Genomic DNA, 22,306 nt, shown 5'->3' on the forward strand with positions numbered 1-22,306 from the left:
GATTCAACTAATTTTGTCCAGGATCGAAGTGTTTTGTGAAACTTTCAGGTTCAACAAATCAGTATTTCCATCAAACTAGTTGATCAGAAAATTTCCAGCTAGCTCTCACTACAGCTTTATCTTGTTAGGCAATATGTTGGTAAATCAGAAATTTTCATAAATGACTATTCCCTGAATAGTTTTAGGTGACACAATCACCTTTGCAGATTTTTATTACTTCAAATAATATTCGTTTTCCAGATGCTTGTGGGCACTTTGTAAGAATGTGTGCGTGCAAATACAAATCTTTGAAGAAATTAACACTATTAAGGAAGTCATAGAGAAAATATCTTATCAAGACATTTGAAACGTAAAATGCCAAGTTAGGAAAGATATAGTTCATTCTCTACACAGTGATCTAGAAAGGTCTGAGCCGCATAAATAACCAAGTTTAAAATACACAAAAGCTAATTTGATCTCCCTTCCTAAGGTTTATACTTTCATGTTGGCTTATGCTGTCTGTCTATGCCAAGTTAGCTCTAACCAACTGCATCTAGAGTGAGAATCTGTAAGCATTTTTCTGCACCTGTGCATCTCTGCTAGTACTACCAATTGTGGCAGATGTAGTGTAGATAGGGTGCAGACATCTTCACCATGAAGTTTTTATGTCTACACCAGTAAAAATTTTAGACTATACCATGATGTGTCTGGATGTGTATAAAATAAAACACAGATCAGTGTTATACACTTATTTATTGTGCACCTTCTACTACTTAACATGCAATGTGCCCAATAATGCACATCTCCTAGGAATTTTACAACATTTTGAAGTTCAGAGCTTCAAATAAAAAATTGATAGTTTTAAAATTAGTATCCTGCCAAATAAATATTTCCTTTCAATCTCAAATGTATAATTCCCCCTTGACACAGACACATCCCTCCTACCCTTCCCCCCAAAAACCTGCATGGTCTGAGTCCCAGGATAAACCATATTTCCATTCTGGATCAGTGACAGGTTTAAAGTTTGATACCTTTGACCTATTAGGGAAAGGAACAACTTTCTTAAACTGTAAGTTTTTGGAGGCAGGGATTGTATTTTATATATGTAAACAAGACCTAACCCATTGTAATAATTAACACCATTGGAATGGGACTGTTACAGGCTTTCCAATGAGAAATGCTGTGTTTGCTTCTATCTGTTGAAAATTCAAGTTAGACCTTAACATTGTGGAATTACGATGAATGGAAAAGTACTCTTCAGAGGTTTCTAAAGTTTTATTAAATCTAGTTTTCTCTCTCTCTCTCTCTCTCTCTGCAGTCTGTAAAGTTGTTCTCATGATAACTAAGACACCTGACTTTATTAGTGGATGGATTTTAAAAAAAAGTACTAATTCTTTTTTTTAAGAAACTATAAAATATGTGGCATATGCATGGTGATATAAAAGGTTTCATTGGCTTGGACACTCAATGAATAATGAAGATTTCTGTAATTTAGATAAACGAAAACTTTGAACTCCATACCTTGTATTTGTGTATAATTATATTTTATGGTATGTGTGTCTATGTAGGAAATATCTGATGGTATGATATAAGGTTTTACTAGTAAGAATGTGTGATATGGGTTCACTATTCACAAGAGATAAAATCATGAATGAGAGATATAGATCATCCCAAGCAAGTGCCTATGTTTATGCCTATAGGTATTTTTCTGTGGCATACATAACAGAAGAACTATTTTAGAAATATCCCAAATAATAAACCTCTCAAATCCTTTTTCAAATCTCTCTGCATGAAAAAACATAGGTGTCTTTGTTAGCATGATTCAAATTCTGGCCTCAGATGACGTCAGTAGCAAACTTTAATTGACTTCAGTGGGGCCAGGATTTCACCCTGAGTCCAACAATAGAAGGCTCAGCAGAATCTGTAAAAATCTTTAAGTAAACTGGCACTGCAGATTATTGAGTTATTGGTCTTTAAAACTGTGGTATTTTTAGATGCAGAATAGTTGCCACTAGTACAGACCTGAAATTTGCATCTTCAGGGCCTCAGCCAGGTGTCATTTGGATCTGTGGTGTTGGGAATTCTGAATTTGGGAGGAGGAGGTGGAAACACTTATAGGTTTAAAAACAAAAGTTTGCTGTTTTGAATTTTGTGATGTAAAAATGAGTCCTCAGGAGAAGTATTAATAGGCAGAGTGCAGGTGAGATGATCAAAGGTGTATATGATAAATCATCATGCCTGCCATTTATCACATGGATGTTGCCTCCACATTTGTGTGTGCGTGTAAAGGATTGTTTAATAACTCTGTAAGATACTATAAATGCCTGGAGTTTTTCTTGAAACATCATATGGCGAAATTTTAGATTTCTGTAGGTTTCTGATTGTGTAACTTACCCATTTAAATTAACAAAATGTGCATCCTTCAGGACTACTGTAGTTACCAAAGTTAACACAGTAAATTTCAGTAGGATGCAGTGACTTGAGTTGTGCATTCCTAGTATCAAACATATGGTTAGCTTTTTGCCAGTTGTGCATGCCACATTTGAAGGAATGTAAGAGGTAAATGAATGTTCTCTCATTTTTATCACATAGTCTTGTTTCTTTCTATTCTCCTGTTTCTCTCATCCACCTTAAAATTTTTTCTCCTTCTCCATTATCACTTCTCCTGTGTCTTCCTTTATTTTTTTGGTCTGTATGTGGCTTTCATCAGCTTCTGTGCTGTCTTCTGGGTGCTGGCAGTTAAGTGTAATTCATTAATATCCTGTTCAAGAAGGCACTGGCATATAGTATTGCAAAGATATGTATGTTTGTGAACTTCGTGGGCAGTGCAGACAGCAGTATAGTGGAAGTAAAGCACCTTGGATGAGGAGAGCAACCTAAGAAGATGAATCTGCAAGGGAAGTGCCCTTTTAAGGATATGGGCTTCTGTAACAGTCATATATTCATTCAGTGGTTCACTGGTAAAGAAGAACTTGCATATCTAGAGAAAATTGAAAAGACGTGAGAATGTTTACCTTAAAAAAGAGATGACTAGAGGGGATGTCATAAAATTATATACATTGAGTGAAAAAGAGAAGGTAGATTAGGTGCTGCTGTTTTCTGTATTTCAGAATGCAAGAACAAGGGAGGACGTTCAATTAAATTGAAAGGTAGCAGCTTCAAAACTGATAAAAGGAAATGCTGTCTCTACACAAAGCAAAATTAGACTATGAAATTTATTGCCATAAAATGTCTGTTGAAACCAAGAATAGAGCAAAAAGGGATTAGACAGTCATGGATAATAAGAATATCTGAAGTTTTGGTAATTAATGAGAACCAAAAAATATAATGAATATATGATTTTGTGCTTCAGGGTTTAGACCAATATCTATTAGAGATTGGGGATGAGAGAGTAATCATCCCAAATCTGCCTACATTGGGGCTTCTTGTAACTTTTCTAAAGCATCAAGTACTGGTTGCTGTCAAAGACCGAATACTGGGATCAATGGATTGTGGGTTGATCTAGTCTGGCAGTTCCTGTGTTCCTAGACAAAGACCTGAAAATGTAGGTTAATAAAAGCTCAGGAATTAGGAATGATTTTTAAGGGGCTCTCAGGAATCTATGCTAAACTGTCATACTTAGTTCTGGATTATGAATAAATTTTCAATTTCTGACTGATAAAATGTTGTCAAATGAATCATGGGTGTGGAAAAATTTGGATAGACACTATACCTACCTCTTGTTTTCAGATGCTGAAGCATAAAATTGATTTGATTGCTATAAAAAATGTGTAGTGGGGCTGTTTAAATGACATGTATTCTAGACATACAATTGTTCTCAAAACTGAGTTTCAATACAATAATTTTGAGAGATTTCCGGTGGCTTTTGTCCCCATGAAGATCCCATATCTATTGGTTTCCATTTTAACTTACAAAATTACCGCTCCCCCATTGAAGAGCATTTCTACATGTGCTGTAGTTTGAATAACATTCTCTAGTGCTTTAGTGTACTGACTGAAACTAAAAATAATTGGTATGCTATTTGTAGGCAACAATATTTTTCATCTTGTGGCTAGCTGTGTGCCCCATTCTAGATATCAAACATAGATATTTTGAACTTCTGCACTTGTTTTTTGTGGGGGGAAAGTAAGATGCATAAGTTTCCGTTAGCATTAAAAGCTGTAATACCTACCTGTAAAATGAGTTTGTGTATATGCATGAAAATCAATGGTAGATGGCTAAAAGAGATGGCAGCTAAGTTCTCTCCTCTTCGATATGTCTCACTAAAAGGGGTGTGTACGTATGTGAGCACATTTGATTTTCTTTGATAGGAAAGCGAGAGTAGGGGCTAGTGTGTACATTTTAAAGATGATAATACTCTTAGGGTCTCCGGTTCCTCTTTTATCCCTGGTTTCATTTTCTGCAAGATCAAAATGTAGGTCGCTGGGACTAAAGATAAGCTCAGGAGGAACATTACTGCAGTCGGTCCTCTTACAATGTATCATAGTTGTCATTTCTCATCCTTGAGGAGGAAGCTGACACATAGGCATATGTTTAGTAGGGTAACAGTTTTTACAAGGATCTTTTTCTTTTCCTTTTTTTTTCTTTTTTTTTGTTTTGGCTTTTTGACTTATTTCAGCATCTGGTAAAAGGGAAAAAAATTGGTCTCACAGGCTACCTGACACAGGGCTGGTCTACACTAGGGGGGGAAATCAATCTAACATATGCAACTTCAGCTACCTGAATAACGTAGCTGAAGTCGAAATATCTTAAATCGAATTACCTACTGTGCTCACGGCGCGGGGTCGATGTCGCGGCTCCCGCTGACGACTCCGCTACTGCCGTTCGGGTTGGTGGAGTTCCGGGATCGATAGGAGCTCGTTCAGGGATCGATATATCGCATCTAGATGAGACGCAATATATCGATTCCCCGAGAAATCAATTGCTACCTGCCAATACAGCGGGTAGTGAAGACGTAGCCCCAGTGATGGAGGTATTGATGGCAATATCCATTTCATAGAGGTGCTGTGGTAGAGACAATGTGGTGTTGACATCTACACATTTCATACAAATATTTTTGAAATCTTTTATTTTTTTCTTTCTGTGTTCGTATATATCAGAAGCTTTAGGAAAATGACTTCTATACTGTAAGCTACTGTTTAAGCACAAATGGAAATATAAAAGAATATGTACAGTAGAAAGCTCTAATGAAAAGATTATTTTCCTTTCTGTAGTTGCTAAAGCAATTTTCTTTTGCATAAGCTTTCCTATTTAATATTTACCATCCATATTATCTTTTTTCACAAAAACTTGAGCAACTCTTCAGTGTTTCTAACGAAGTTCAAGGACACAAATTAGATTAATTTTTGGTTAACATTAATTCAGAATTAGGAGTTTTGTAACATTAATTAGAAATAATCAAGCTGTAATATTTGCAAATCAAGTACTTTACACTTACTCTACAGATGGTTCTGACTCCAGAGATAAGCCAAAACTCTATCGTCTACAATTAAGTGTCACTGAAGTTGGAACTGAAAAATTTGATGACAATTCCATCCAGGTGAGGAAAAACAGCCTCAAGTGAAAGAGGTGATCTGATCTTCAACCAGTCACATGTGTAATCCTGGGAACTAGCTCGGTTCACTGAGGACCATGACTATTTAATTATTTAACCCTCTCAGCCTGGGCCTCAGGCTTTCCTTTAGTAAGCATTAATTCAAAATGCATTTAAAAAAAGCCACTCTGTACCTACCAATTTACTTCATCCTGACCACATCTGGCTGATGTGACTTGCTTTTAAAAGTCAGAAGGGCATATAAATCTAAATGCAAACACAAATGATTTTCTGTTGCTTGGAATGCTTTGATTTGTTTTTTCCATTTTGCTTAAAGAAGAAACTGAAGGTTTGATCCTTTAAACACAAAAATGAATACAGGTAGTCCTTGGACTTGTGACACAATTGGTTCCTGAAAATTGCGTCGTAAGTCGAAACGTCGTAACTCTGAACCTCAATCCACTCCATTGTGTGACCAAGCATCGTAAAGTTGAAACCAATTGTTGTAAATTCAATCAGAATGCCTCACAGTCTTTAATGTATTTATCCTCACAACAGCCCTGTGATCTAGGGAAGTACTGTTATCCCCATTTTACAAATGAGGAACTGAGGCACAGAGAGACTGTAACTTGTCCTGAGTCACACATGATGTTTGTGGCAGAGGAGTCTCTCATGTCCCAGGCTACCATTTAACCACTGAACCATCCATCCTCATCCACTTTACTAGTATGGAAGTATTTGCAGGTTCAAGTCTTTTATCCACAAAAGGACTCAAGTGTTGCAGTATCTACCTTTTAGACCTCTTGAAATTACTGGAATTCACAAACCCTAGTTTTAGTTACTTAAAACGAATGGGAAGATAAAAGTACCTGGAGAATGGGATCCACAAAAGTGAGCTCGCTAGATGGGGAGCTACTTAAGCCCCGCCCCTCTTGGATCCAAGCTGTGGGGAAATGCCTATCTCTGTTAGTGATCTGCAGTTGGGAACCCCTCACCAGGAGTCAGGCAGCTTAGACATCCAAGCAGTTTCTTGCAAGAAAGACTTAGGTGCCTGCTTAACTCCACACAGATGGCTGTGGGGGAGAGGCCTCCCTTATCCCAGTGCCTGGGGTACTCACTAGGATGTGGGAGGCCTCTTCTCAATTCTCCCTGCTGCCTGATGAGAAGGCATTTGAACAAAGATCTCCCATATCTCAGGTTAATGCTCTAATCATTGGTCTTATGGGATAGTCTGACATGAGCCATCTGTCTCTTGTTGAAGCCATTCCATTTTAATAAAATATTTGGGCCAGAAGCTGAGAGAATCACTCTCTAATCCAGTGACTAGGTCATTCACCAGAGAGCTGGTAGATCCCTGTTCAGATCTCTTCTTATTAGAAAGAAGAGGGAATTGAACCGGAGTTTTCCCATCCCAGGTGATTACCCTAACTACTGGGCTAAGAGTTATAAGGGAGGCCTCCTTCCCCTCTCTCCCCCCCCCTTACGTGGAGTTAGGCGTGCTCAAAGCTTGCCTTCCAGATCAGACCACACAGGCAAGGTAGGTGGGTCAGTGCCTGGCTTCCCCTAGGCTGAGAATTGTGCTGGGATTGAAGTATCAGGTAGCTGTGTGCATGCTCAGAGGCAGAATCTTAAGTACTTAAGGACCTTCTACAGCAAAAATTTAGGCACCAAAGGAACCTATAGGGTTAGGTAGTTTTGTGTGGATCATAGTGGTGCCTAAAACTCAGACTTAGGCTCCTAAGTCCCTTTGTGGATCTAGCAATACAATTATGGGCAACATATTTATAACAAGAGTTTATTAATAATGTGCAAAGTATATTTTGAGCGGAAATATTTAGCTAAATATGCTGCAAAAATATGTTATGGTTGTCTTCACTTGGAGCAAAGCTTAAGCTAAGATTAAATTACTGATGCTTTAATTGATAAATTTCTAATGAAAATTCAGAGGCAGGAGTAAAATATATCAATATACTGCAATTAAGGTGAATTGGAGTACACAGTTATGCTTTGTTTCTGCAGTGATTCTGAGTTAGGTAATTTTAGAACTATTGAATATTTGTATTTCCAGTTGTTTGGTCCAGGAATTCAGTCTCATCACTGTGACCTCACCAATATGGATGGAGTTGTTACTGTTACACCAAGAAGCATTGATGCTGAAACTTATGTAGAAGGTCAGCGTATTTCAGAGACCACCATGCTGCAAAGTGGCATGAAAGTTCAGTTTGGATCATCTCATGTATTTAAGTTTGTGGATCCCAGTCAGGACCACATTATTCCTAAAAGAACTCTAGATGCGGGTCTCATGATCAAAGGTCCAAGGCACAAAACTGGGTGAGTACACAATCATTTTTTGAGTGAAGAAAATATAGAGCCTTGAAATAATAAAATAATATGGAGTCTTGAGTGTAAGACCATCAGGCTATGAGTGCCTACTCTTAATTGTTCCAAGTAAAATTTATAGTAGAAATATAACTATTATAATACTTTAGCTCCACCTTGTGAAGTTTTTAGGACTTGCATATGTTTCGTTATTAAATATAGAAGTATTTTTTTCTCATGACACTGATTCAGCAGTCCAAAATGAGGGGGAGTCGGGTGGGGAAGAAATTATTAGAATCCTAATATATTTCACGACAGCTCAGTCAAACACCAGAAACATAAGGAATTTATTAACTTTACATAGTGAGTCTGGTGCTATTCTTTTCCCTTAGACAGTAACTTCGGAAGTTTCATTAGACTAGATGTGAATAAACAAAACAGAAAAAGATACTTCTCTGCTGTTTGCCACTTACACTAGATTTTATCTTGATTTTATCAAGAGTTTCTAAAATATCTGGATTCCCCCTCAGAAATGGATGATTGCAAAACTCCATTTGAGATGTCAGAATAGGGAGCCCAATATTTTATCTTGTGGTCTTGTCTTCCAAATGTGTAACAGTTGCTTCGCTTTTTTCTGTGCCTAGAATCCAGCAATCCTAAGTTTTCCCCTATCATTTGTGCTCATATTATTTTGATGGGTGCAGTATAAAAACATAGATTAGATATGAGGACAAATATTGCCTGGCCTTAGGGCTTCTTGTTCATTGGGAATGGAAATATTCAGAGAGCCACAGGATTTGAAACCATATGGAACTACTTGGAAGATGTAAAATATTGATGGTCTGCTCTCTTCTCTGACTGGTCCAAAGGAAACTACTAGAGTAGGACGTTCTGGATGGAAGAAAATGAGGCACAAAAGCTGATTATGTAAGAAAGTATCCATTGTGAAACACATTGGATGAGAAGAGGCATATTATCTTGTCATTGAATTGCCAATTAATTTTTTTAATCTATACTTTTACCACAGTCATCTTCCTATTCTGGATTTTTGTTTAAAACTCAAAGTACACATGGGCATTTAGGATAAGAAGTTAGAGAGAATTTTGTGAAAGTTGCTTCTCTGTGATGTTCTTTATGGATGAAAAGTTTTATTCCTTGAAAGGCATTGGTCCAGAATCAGTCAACAGGTTTCTGTCCTTTTTTTCTGACACCTCCACCCACCCCCCAATATCAGAGCAAGTCAGGTCAACTTTTGAAGTATAGGTTATAGATGTTACATTCCTTTCAAGGTCACAAAATACAATAAACCCATCTGACAACTCTTGGACAGTACCATACTTGTGAATTTGTATTGTTTTTAAAAATATTCACGGTCCAAAGAATGTGTAGAAGGAGTTCCTCTCCTTGGCGAGCATTCAGAAATGTAATCCTAACTGAGAGCAATGAAAAAAGTGTCACCTTTGTAAAACTTACGCAGTTAAAACTATTTTATGTTCTTCAGCTAAATAAACCGCGGGTAAAAACTACTGTTTAACGATTATTTTAAATTATGATCTGAGGAGTGACATTAGTAAACAGTCTGTTGTAGTATTTGAAACTCATAGATTCTTTTGCAAAAAGGCTGTACTCACTTATTGAGTCCTCTCTGAGATCTGTTGCTGTGCATATTTTCTCAGTTCAGATCAGACCAAAAGTCTGTGAAGTTGATAATTTTATAGTTGATATGCAGCTTTTTTCTCTACAGGACTACTGCAGTAATTAGAAAGTAGCACCTCTTTTGGTGACTTAGGTATCTTTTCTCAGGTCCAGAAATATCAATTGTTATAATTAATCTCTGATGTCTATCCTCATAGAGTGGGTATTGGCGTACTGCTGCAACAGAAACCTTTATGTGTAATGGGGGTACCTAAAACACACACAAGGTTATATTTTCATTGGCTTCTCCCCTGTGCTGGGATTTGGCTTCAAATTCCTTAATTTTGTCATCCTGCAGACTCCCATTGGTTATAGGGGTGTCTAATTATGCTTTTGAGTTTTTCATGCTAGAAAAGTTTTTTGCCAGGGAATATAAGGTGATACAAGGAGGCCCCATCTCTGGGTAGTAATCAGATCTTTGATAGTTCATGGATAATATTTTCATTGAAGAATTAATGTTTTATAACAGTGTTATCAAAACCCAGGAAAACATATTTGTTTCCTATCCTGTGGTCAGTGTAATGAAATTTGTATCATGTAGAGGTTTCCATTTTAAGTGTGTAGCCTTTTTTATCAATCAATAGGCAAAAAGGATTGCACTTCACTAAAAATCGATGTGCATATTCTGGTTCATTTGTCCAAGTTAGTCTATGTGCAGAAGACTAAAGAGGCTCACTGCAGGCTGCACTCCTAAAACATAGCAGATTGTAAAGCACTTAAGCGTACACCAGACTCTCCAGGCTTCAAGGAGTGTTGTGTTTCCAGCAAGGCGATCTCAGTTGCAGACAAGCACTCCCAGCAGACAAGCCCTCCCAGTGTATCTGCTGCCTCGGTGAGGGCTGCAGCCAACTAAAGTGTTCCCTCTATCAGCAGCTATCATAACTATAAAGGGCAGGGAACAGCCCTCCTGTGTACAATACTATAAAATCACTCATGGCCAGAGACACCAAAATCCTTTTATCTGTAAAGGGTTAAGAAGCTCAGGAAACCTGGCTGACATCTGACCCAAAGGACCAATAAGGGGACAAGATACTTTCAAATCTTGGTGGGGAGAAGTCTTTTGTTTGTGCTCTTTGTTTTGGGAGTTGTTCGCTCTTGGGACTGAGAGGGACCAGACATCAATCCAGGCTCTCCAAATCTTTCTGAACCAGTCTCTCATATTTCAAACTTGTAAGTAACAGCCCGGCAAGGCGTGTTAGTCTTATTTTTGTTTTCTCAACTTGTAAATGTTCCTTTTTGCTGAGAGGATTTTACCTCTGTTTGCTATAACTTTGAACCTAAGGCTAGAGAGGGTTCCTCTGGGCTATATGAATCTGATTACCCTGTAATGTATTTTCCATCCTGATTTTACAGAGATGATTTTTATCTTTCTTTAATTAAAAGCTTTCTTTTTAAGAACCTGATTGATTTTTCCTTGTTTTAAGATCCAAGGGGTTTGGATCTGGACTCACCAGGAACTGGTGGGGGAAAGAAGGGGGGATGGTTAAATTCTCCTTGTGTTAAGATCCAAGGGGCTGGATCAGTGTTCACCAGGAACTTGGTGAGAGAGTCTCTCGAGGCTACCCAGGGAGGGGAAGATTTGGGGAGGAAAGGGGGTGTTCCAGACAGAAATCTGGATGGTGGCAGCGAAACCAGATCTAAGCTGGTAGTTAAGCTTAGAAGTGTTTATGCAGGTCCCCACATCTGTATCCTAAAGTTCAGAGTGGGGGAGGAACTTTGACATGGTGGCAGAGCGGTGGGATCATTTTAAAACAAAAGCCAGTAGGATTTTTTTTCTCCTTTCTAGCTGCTTAGAAAGCAGCCTGAAGGCAGAGGTGTTGAGTTTTTTTAACAAGGGTCTTTGTTAAGAGAAGGCTTCAAGCTGTGAGCAAGCAGCCAGCAAAAGGAATTTACAGGCTGAATTGTTTTTTCTTTCTTTCTACCTCTCGGGTATAGCTAGTTAGAAAGTCTCTGTTAATCAAGCAGCCCTGAGCTGAGTGCATCTCAGTTTCAGTGAACTGCAGAGGGGTGTGGCCCAGCACAAAAAAGCAGGAAAATGAATACCAGTGACGCCGCTAATAAACTAGAGCTGGCCAGACTGGAAGCAACAGAGAAAGAAAATGAACATAAGAGATGGATGGAACTAAAACAATTAGAAATTAGTATTTTGGAGGCAGAAAATGCAAGGGAAGAAACTGCTCACAAGAGAGCTATGGAGGCGAAACAAAGAGAGATGGAGGAGAGGGAAAGAGAGAAAGCATGAACTGGAATTAGCAAGGGCTAAGCAGGATTTACCAGCCAACCCTCACAACCCTTCTCCAGGTACTGCTTCCCATCCCAAAAAATTCCCCACCTACAAGGCAGGTGGTGATAGTGAGGCCTTCTTAGAAAATTTCAAAAGGGCCTGCCTTGGGGACAGCTTCTCTACAGACCAGTGCATGATAGAGCTGAGGCCACAGTTCAGTGGACTCTTAGCAGAGGTGGCGGCTGAAATGCCTAAGGAACACACGAACAATTATAAACTTTTTCAAACTAAGGCCAGAATCAGAACGAGGCTAACACCTGAGCATGCCTGTCAGCGGTTCAGAGTCCTAAAGTGGAAACCAGATGTGTCATTTACCCGAAACGCCTACCACATTGGAAAGAATTGGGATACCTGGATATCAAGAGCAAGTGCTGAATCTTTGGAAGAGCTGTCCTTCCTAATGCAAATGGAGCAGTTCTTAGAGTGTGTCCTTGAGGAAATAGAAAGGTACATCCTAGATGGGAAGCCCAAAACTGTAACCAAGGCAGGGGAGATTGGAGGTGGAAGGTGGCAGAAAAGGTGGAAGTGGCAGAAAAGAAAAAAATCTACTAGCAGTTGGAGCGAATATCAGAAAGGGCAAACTGAAACCAAACCCTATCACCGGGGGTAACCCAAGCCCCCACCTACAACCCAAGGAAAGCCCCAGACACCTTTATTGTCCCACCTCACCAGTCTCCAGCAACTCACCTCGGCCTAGTGACCAGTCAGCTGGTCACTGTTTTAAATGTAATGAACTGGGACAGATAAAGGCCCACTGCCCCAAGAACCCCAACTGATTACAGTTCATTACACCACAATCACACCAAAGATCCCCAGGCCCAGATGCCTCTCAAATACCCTCGGAGCGAAGGGAAACATAGAGAGTGGGCAGGAAGAAGGCTATCGCTTGGAGGGACACTGGGGCACAAGTGTCAGCTGTCCACCAGTCCTTAGTGGATCCCCAGTTCATCAACCCAGAGGCCCAAGTGACAATTCACCCATTCATGTCAAAATCGTTAAACTTGCCTACAGCTGAGTTGCCTGTCCGGTACAAGGGCTGGTCAGGAATGTGGATTTTTGCAGTCTATGACAATTATCCCATCCCCATGCTGCTGGGGGAAGACTTGGCCAACCCTGTGAAGCTAGCCAAGAGGGTGGGAATGGGCACACGCAGCCAGGCTAAGCAAGCTTTCATATCCATCCCTGTTCGTGAGCCTTACACCAGGGCCCCGTCTGTGTTACCAGAGACCCAGACAGAAGTGGTGGAACTGGATCCCCTGCGAACACCTGCAACAGCCATAGTGGATCCAATCCCAGAGACCGAGCCAAAGCCCATCGCAGAACCGGAAGTGGCAAAGCAACCAGCACCAGAACCATTGCCGGCACTGACTCCAGCGCTTGCAAATCCATCTACAACTCCAATGCCAGAAGGCACCAGCGGGCCTGAACTGGCAGAAGCAGCAGGTAACCTTACCCAAGAGGCCCAACCAGAGCCAGAAATATCACATAGTGCACTAGTGGAGAGTGGTTCACAATCAACGAAAACGACCCATCACCTACATTGCTTCCAGAGGGACCAATCCCAAGTCCCCAATCCAAGGAGGAACTGATGTCTCCAGCCTTAAGGGAACAGTTCCAGGCTGAGCAGAAAGCAGATGACAGCCTTCAGAAAGCTTGGGTGGTGGCACGGAGCACTCCACTGCCTCTCAGCTCTTCTAACGGATCCTGGTTTGTTGTAGAACAAGGACTTTTATACAAGGAAACTCTTTCTGGTGGACACCAGGAAAACTGGCATTCTCAAAGACAGTTAGTAGTTCCAACTAAGTACCGGGTAAAGCTCTTGAGCTTAGCTCATGATCATCCCAGTGGCCATTCTGGGGTGAATAGAACCAAAGACCATTTGGGGAAGTCCTTCCACTGGGAAGGAATGGGCAAGGACATTGCTAATTGTGTCCGATCTTGTGAGGTGTGCCAACGAATGGGAAAGCTCCAAGACCAGGTCAAAGCCCCTCTCCAGCCACTCCCCATAACTGAGGTCCCATTTCTGCGAGTAGCTGTGGATATTCTGGTCCTTTCCCAAAAAAGACCCCCAGAGGAAAGCAGTACATACTGACTTTCGTGGATTTTGCTACCCGATTGTCGGAAACAGTAACTCTGAACAACATCAGGGCTGAAAGTGTGTGCCAGGCCTTAGCAGACATTTTTGCCAGGATAGGTTGACCCTCCAACATCCTTACAGATTCGGGAACTAATTTCCGGGCAGGGACAATGAAAAATCTATGGAAAGCTCATGGGGTGAATCACTTGGTTGCCACCCCTTACCACCATCAAAGCAATGGCCTGGTGGAGAGGTTTAATGGAACTTTGGGGGCCATGATACGTAAATTTGTAAATGATTGAGACTTAGTGTTGCAGCAGTAGCTTTTTGCCTACAGTGCTGTACCACATCCCAGTTTAGGGTTTTCACCATTTGAACTTGTGTATGGCTACGGGGCTATTACAGTTGGTGAAGCAGCAATGAGAGGGGTTTACGCCTTCTCCAGGAACTAATATTCTAGACTTTGTAAGCAACCTACAAAGCACCCTCCGACACTCTTTGGCCCTTGCTAAAGAAAACCTAAAGGATATTCAGGAAGAGCAAAAGGCCTGATATGATAAACATACCAGAGAACGTTCCTTCAAAGTAGGGGACCAAGTTATGGTCTTGAAGGCACTCCAGGCCCATAAGATGGAAGTGTCATGGGAAGGACCATTCACAGTCCAAGAGCACCTGGGAGCTGTTAACTATCTCATAGCATTCCCCACCTCAACCCTAAAGCCTAAAGTGTACCATGTTAATTCTCTAAAGCCCTTTTATTCCAGAGAATTAAAGGTTTGTCAGTTTATAGCCCAGGGAGGAGATGACGCTGAGTGGCCTGAAGGTGTCTACAACGAAGGAAAAAGGGATGGTGGTGTGGAAGAAGTCAACCTCTCCACAACCCTGGAACATCTGCAGCAGCAACAAATCAAGGAGCTGTGCACTAGCTTCGCACCAGTGTTTATGCAGGTCCCCACATCTGTACCCTAAAGTTCAGAGTTGGGGAGGAACCTTGACAGCAGCTCTGACAGAGATCCCACAAGGGCACAGAGCTCCTCCAAAAAATCATCTTTATGTAGGCGGCTCTCTGACCCAGGCCTTCCAGTGAGCATGAGTCTTCCCCTCAACCTTTGACTTGGAAAAATAGTGGGTTGAAGAAACTGTCTGGGGAGTCCACTCCCAAGTCGAAAAAGAGAGTGGGAAGTCCCCTCAGCGAGCCCAGGAATAGCCGAAAGTGATCACCATCTCACTTGGTTAGTATCCTCAGCACTGCCAGCACCAGGATCTTCTGGCACCCATGCCTAATGGCACAGTCAGTGTCCACTACTGTTAATCGGCTCACAGACCCTTTGGGCTTGGGCACTGAATCTTCGGTACTAAAACACAAGAGCAGATTCCGTAAGATGCTTCTGGTATGTGAGCTGTCATCGGTACCACCAGCAGCATTGACCCACTTGGCACTGGAGAGATTGGTACAGATGAGGTCCCCGTCTCCCTGGCTTCACCACCAAAGCCAGGACATTTGGTACTGGCAGAATTCCATCAGCCTGGTGACCTGGCTATGTTGGAAGTTCCTGACTCTCAGTCCCTTGGTACTCGAACTGAGCCATGGCCAATCAAGGGTTATTTCCCCGACAATTATACCATGCCCCTCTGATGTCAAGTGGGGAATCGGACAATGAGCTAGAAGGGGTTTCTCTATACTCCTCCAAAGCTCCATATGGGACACACTATCATCAGGGTCCAGGAATGTATCACCAGATGGCACCACCACCATCTTGGTATGATCATCCATGAGCACCTTCACCAGGCCCTATGCTTCCATACTGGCCTCAAGGGCACCAAGCGTCACCTGAGAGCTCCCAGGCACACCCCCTCAGCTACAGCATTGCATACCTCAGGATCCAAAGAAGTGGAGGAGCAGGAGGTGGACACAGAGGAGCAGATCACACCCAAAGCCATATCCTCTTCTTTGCTGGACAAAGTGATTATACCATCACCACCTTTCATGGTGGATAACTTCCACTTGTTCCAAGTACTGACAAAGAGAGTGGAGGACATGCGTATCTTTAACCACTCCAATAATGCAAAGCATCACCAGCTTATTGACATCCTCCATGCTTCATCTACTTCCAAAATCACTTTGCCAATCAACAAGGCCATGCTACACCCAGCTAAGATGGTGTGTCAAACCATGGCCTCAATGACTCCAACATGCAAGTGGGTGGACAAAAAACTGATTCCTTTGCGGGGACATCACGAGTTCCTATTCACCCACACACCACCAAATTCCATTGTTATGGATGCTGTGAACTCTCATGGCTGACAGAACCACTCTTAAGACAACACCTATGACAGAGACTGGAAGGCTTATTCCTCAACCAACTTACAGTTTCGAATTGCCAGCTACCAGGCATTCACAGCAAAGTATGACTAGATGAATTACAATAAACTACATAACTTTATTGATAAGCTCCCAAAGAGCTCCTGAGATTTCTACAAGGCCGTCATCCCAGAGGGGCAACTGGTAGCAAAAACATCTTTGCAATCGGCCCTTGATGCTGCTAACACGGCTGCCAGGACCATCTCCACAGCTATGGTAATGAGATGGGAGTCATGGCTCCACCTCTCTGGATTCCTGAAGGAGGTGTAGACCACGGTAGAGGACCTCCCCTTTAAGAATGTGAAGCTCTTCTCCAAGAAGGCCGATGCCTCTCTGTCTGAAGGATTCCAGGGCCACTCTCAGGTCACTGGGAATCTCCACACCAGGGCAAAAGAGACATTTTAACCCTCCATACCAACAGAAGCCTTGTTCATCCCAGTTCTCATCACAACGGAACTATGAGCTCCGGCAGAAAAAGGGAAAGTTCTCAAAGTGAAAGCCATCAGGCTCCAGCTCCCACTTTTTCCTGGCAGGTGAAGGCTCTGCGAGATGGCTCTCCACTACTATCTGTGACCATCCACCCATTTGGCCACTGTTCGGCAGTGTTCCACAGTGCCTGGGAGCGCATAACCTCAGAAAGATGGGCCCTAGAGATCATCAGATGCAGATATTCCATCCACTTCCCCTCTGTGCCCCCTCCAGAACACCCTCCTCCATAATCCCTCTTCAGGGACCCTTCTCATGAGTCTACTGCAGCAGGAGATGATAGCCTCATGTAGTTATGAGCCATAGAACCAGTACCTCAACATTTACAAGGCAAGGGATTCTATTCTTATTACTTCCTATTACCCAAATGGAAGGGAGATTGGAAACCCATCCTGGACCTCAGAGCTCTCTTACTACTACGTCAGTTTCACTGTACACACACAAACCAAGGGAAAAAATATTTCAATAATTGAAATTTACAGATAGGCAAAGTAAAGAGTGCTGTTTAAGAATTTATTAGAGTTCCGTTTAAGGATATTTACTTTTTGTCAACATCACATGTCAAAATATACAATTTGTGTTTCAGTGGCTATAAAACTTTCACTTCCTGAATCTCAAGATCTTTTGTCATTAAATTTTCTTGTCTTACCACCCTGTAGTTTCCTGCAACTGTGAACATTTTAAATAGATAAAATTAGAAAAAGAAAGCTTAAACCCCACAATTTTGCACAACTGTGAAAATTTAAATCAATAAAAACAGAACAAATGCTTAACAGTAAACATTGATATTGAAACGTCAAAATTATTTAAAAAAATGTAATTCTGTCAAGCCTATATATAAATATTTCCTATCAGTATAGTATTTTAAATACAAATATTAAAGAATAAGGCGATACGGCAGAGCGGTTTATTTGCAGTGTACCTTAGCTATCCTGTACCATTGTTTTTTATACTGCATATTTGTAATTTCTTCTTGAAAGTTACTAGAGAATTTTTTGGTCTTAATCTTCTCAGGGTTGTTCAGGAAACAACGTTTGATCTGGAGGGAGATGTTCACAGTGGAACAGCATTACCAGCGAGCAAGGTATCAAATTGTGATTAGACTGGTCAAAAATGATTACATTTATAGTTTATATTCCCTGTTTGTTAATAAAGCTCGCCAATTATGAAATATTATGTGGTTCTTGAGTGGCACTAGGTAAGCTTTTTGGATGAGTGACTATCTTTTTATATGTCTGTATAGCATCTAGCATACTTCCTGTTTAAGGAGAGAAGAACTTTTTTAGGAAAAGAACTGCAATTTTTAAAAATAGTTTGAAAAATGTTAGAGGTTTGGAGTATTAACGTAAGTTCTGAAAGAAATGGTTTACTGGACAGAGGACAGCTTACACAGTCAAAGGTGCATGAGCAAATGAAGTGGGGAAGAATGCATTGTAAAGCCACCTGTAAGAATGAAGCCCATAATGCTGATAATGGCTGACCTATAAAGAGGGAAAAAATGAATGTGCGCCCTTTCATGCTTCTTTATGATGTATAAAGAACAGCAAGATTTTTTTTTTCAAAAATAGGAGTGTTCCTTTTTTTTGTTTTTTTAACATTAAAAATTCAGGTTTTGTCTAGCTTAGAGGAGGGACTGAGTATTGGAAAACTAGTGAAATAACAGCATATGTCAGAAGTATAAACACTGAGCAATTGAGAGGGGAAAGGATTTTTAATCAGTGTTGAAAAACTTTTTTGTTTTTTTGTTTTATTACTGAGGTTTTATTTAACTTCAGTAACTAACATTTTGAAGAACGGCAGTCTGTTATTCCTGGTTTTGGAATTATTATATATTAAAACTGTATTAAATACATTGCCAAAAATGTTTCTAGTTGGCTGTTGTGATGTTTTGAATAGCTAGTACGAACATTTCATTGTGGTGATAACACGTGCTGCATTGCTGTCTTCTGTTTTGCAATCTTCTCTGTTCACTATCCCCGTCTGGCAGCCCTGAAATAATAAGAGTTTTTCATAATGATGAACGTAAGACTTGGCTGATCTAATGCATGCATGATTTGTCTTCCTGTTTGAGTTAGAGCACCAACAGACTGGATGGTGACAGAACTTCATCAGCATCCAGCACAGCTGAACGAGGAATGGTGAAGCCAATGATTAGAGTGGAACAGCAGCAAGATTATCGCAGGCACAACGGCAGGTAGGAAATACATATTCTACCATTTCTAATACTGTCAATTAAACAGTTGTCTTTTTTCTGGAAACGTGAAGCAAGGTCTCATCAAGATGTATTGAACTGGTACGTGTCTGCCTGGGGAAAAGTATTTTTTAACTCTTTCCAAAATAAAGAATGAAATTAAGAGAATATTAAAATATCTTATTTTTATCTTTTTCGATTTTTCTGTAATTTATATCACTGGTTTTTCCAGACAAATTGCTGTTTTCTGAATTTGTTAGACCATTGTTGTTTTTTTTGATAATTTAAACGCATCTAATGGAGTATTTAATAGGTACAGAATTTCTTGTCATCTGTTGGTTGGGCTTCCACATTTGTCAACTGTGGGTTGATGTGTTTTTTCTCTCTGAACGTGGGGCACAACTGTAAGCTTCTTTTAGTCCTTGTAGCAATGCAGTTGGCCGATTTGTTGACAATTTCAGCCTCTATCATTTCAGTCTTCCCTAATTTGTAAAACATTTCTCACAACCTGGTAAAAAAATCAAAATATGATATTTGTTTCTGTGAGTCTTCATAAACTTAAGAACAGATTTTAAGTTTTTAGTGATGATCCCTATATGCAGAGCCGTCTCTTGGGTAGGGTGAATTGGGGTGACTGCCCTGGGCCCTGCGCTTTGGGGTGCCCCATGCTTTGATAAAATCATGACGGTCCCGATACTTAGCCCTTTGTCCCGTGTCCTGACCGATGTACAATCTGGACATCATTTGTCCAGATATTCAGGTGAGGGAGTGGGTGGAGAAATGAGACAGGCAGACAAGTGAGGTAAAGAGGCGAATGGGGAGGCAGGTGGGAGGAGGGCAAGGAGGCGGGCGGGCGGACGATGAAGAGGAGAGCAGCGGATGGATGGCAAGGAGACTAGCGGGGAGGTGGGGGTTGAGGGGAAGGGTGGACAGCGAGGAGGAGAGCAGCAGGTGGGTGGACAGGGGAGAGGGAGCACCAGCTGGCTGGCGAGGAGACTAGTGGAGAGGAGAGCGGCGCATGCGGGAGGGGGCATGCCAGCTGGCGAGGAGATGAGTAGCAGGTGGGCAGGCAGATGGTGAGAAGGAGAGCAGCAGGAGGGCAGCGAGGAGACTAGCTGGGAGGCTGATTTATCCCAGACCCTGCCCCCACCAGGGATGGCCTATATGTGTTGTATTTGAGGTGCACATGCAGTGCGTGCATCTAAGACTAGAAGACATTTGCTAGCAGTATCCACTGGTCCGTGCCTGTAACCTTCTCCTGTGCACCAAACTGAGGGCTTGTGTGGAGTGACTATCTCTGCAGTTCCTTTCTACCACCGGTGGTCTGAGACAACTTCTGCAATGTCCGCAGTGTTTAGTTAGAATTCTTCAAAAAGTGTAGTTGTAAATATTTAATGAAACCTGTTTTTAACTAACTTACAGTTAGAGTAGTTGAGTAGTCTTAGGAGTGGGGGGTACCCGCATCTGGAGTGATTAGTGTGCCCAGGTTTCCAGGACTCAAAATCTGAGTGGCCTGCAACCTAGCTTTCATTGTTAGCAATGAGCATGATACATGCCTCTATATTGTCCTGGGGAAGCTCATATCCTATCTGCCAGTCCTTTCCTAGGTGAACTCATCAAGTTATGTACAAGCCAGGCATAGAAGATTCCTGATGGAAAGTGTTAGTGAAACCCCAGTCTGATCCTGGCCCGTCAGATAACCCTCCACCTCCGGTGCATCAGGCAGAGCCACCAGGAAGCATCCCTCCGAGCACAGTATTCTCCAGCTTTGGGGATAATCAGACCAGTGCTAAAGACTGTTCCAAAAAATTTTTCTCCTGGAATTCTGGGTTAAGCTCTCAATGCCTGATGGGGTGAAAACATTGTCACGGGTGGTTTTGAGTACATGTCATCAGTCACCGCCCCCCCCCCCCACCTTCCGTGAAAGCAGCAGCAGACATTTGTTTCGCGCCAGACACCCGGGCTATTAGTGGAGCACAGCAAGGTGTGCTGCTCATCAAAGAGACTTTGAAAATCGGTTTCATGACTGGCCAGGCTTCGATGTGACAGTTCTGTGTGTTTCTTCTTGATGCAAACCTGCCCCCTTGGTTGAGTTTAATTCCCTGTAAGCCAGCCACCCTCCCTGCTTCAAAATAAAGTAGCTATTGTTTTAAAACCATGCATTCTTTATTTTTTTTAAATTGATAATGAACAAAGTAGCCCAGGTGGCGTGGGGGAGGAGGGAAGGAAGGCCACATTGCTTATTGTAGCCACACTAAAAATCAAACTGTTTGAATGACAGCTTTCTGTTGCTTGGGCCATCCTCTGGAGTGGAGTGGTTGGGTGCCTGGAGACTCCCTACCACGTTCTTGGGCATCTGGGTGAGGAGGCTATGAAACATGGGGAGGCAGTTATACAGTGGATGCAGCGGGGGTCTGTGCTCTTGTTGGCTTTCCTGCAGCTCCAACACATGCTTCATCATGTCCATTTGCTCCACCATTAGCCTAGGATTGTGTCCTGCCTCCACTCTTCACACTCACTTAATTCTTTCCTGGCCTCTGCCACTGATTTCCTCCATGCATTAAACTGTGCCCTATCAGTTTGGGAGGACTGCATGTAATCGAGTTCATTTTTTTCGCCTTCTAATCTGCGATAACATCAGGGATGAAGATGATACGGGGTCCGTAGAAACATTCTATGCTCTATGATTCTGGGGGGACTACATCATCACCTGTGCTGCTGAGTTCGCCATGCTGACCAAACAGGAAATGAAATTCAAAAGTTCCCAGGGCTTTTCCTGTGTACCTGGCTAGTACATCGGAGTTCAATGCGCTGTCCAGAGCGGTCACAATGGAGCACTCTGGGATAGCTCCCGGAGGCCAGTACCATTGATTTGCATCCGCACTACCCCAAATTTGACCTAGCAAAGTCAATTTTAGTGCTACTCCCCTCACCGGGAGGAGTACAGAAGTCGATTTTAAGAGCCCTTTAGGTTGACGGAATGGGATTGGTTGTATGTACACATTCATTTTTAAATTGACCTAACGTGGCTAAATTCGACCTAACCCCATAGTGTAGACCAGGCCTTAAAATCAGTAATAAAATTGGTTCTGCTTTGAAAAGTGGCTATGTGTAAAAATGTCAGTGTCTTACTCAGTGGACTTGTTTTCCATAAGCATGCAAAATACCATCTGTTTGCTTTAGTAATTCTTTACTACTGTTAGCCCTTCAGAGAGCCAGCACTGGTCTGAGCAAGTAAGCTAGGTTCTCTTCTGTCTTATGTATCATTAACAGAAGCATTTACCGAGTTTCAAACAGTTAAACCTATGTGAACCATCAGAGACAAAGATGTAACACAGTTGTCGCTGAGAGCATGAGAGAGTATTTTAATATGATGCATA

At 41.6% G+C, this 22,306-nt stretch overlaps 1 protein-coding gene across 22 annotated transcripts in view; it reads left to right on the plus strand.

Moving 5' to 3' along the window:
* Positions 1-22,306, plus strand: part of AFDN (afadin, adherens junction formation factor) — a 212,829-nt gene that overhangs the window by 104,871 nt on the left and 85,652 nt on the right. For all 22 annotated transcript variants that reach the window (XM_030556759.1, XM_030556770.1, XM_030556777.1 and 19 more), the window contains 4 exons: positions 5,424-5,518; positions 7,581-7,843; positions 17,750-17,819; positions 18,811-18,929. In XM_030556759.1, the coding sequence (XP_030412619.1) occupies positions 5,424-5,518; positions 7,581-7,843; positions 17,750-17,819; positions 18,811-18,929 (547 nt within the window). The remainder of the gene's footprint in view (positions 1-5,423; positions 5,519-7,580; positions 7,844-17,749; positions 17,820-18,810; positions 18,930-22,306) is intronic.

The sequence above is a fragment of the Gopherus evgoodei genome, chromosome 3 (assembly GCF_007399415.2).
Source record: "Gopherus evgoodei ecotype Sinaloan lineage chromosome 3, rGopEvg1_v1.p, whole genome shotgun sequence".
NCBI classification, from domain to species: Eukaryota; Metazoa; Chordata; order Testudines; family Testudinidae; genus Gopherus; species Gopherus evgoodei.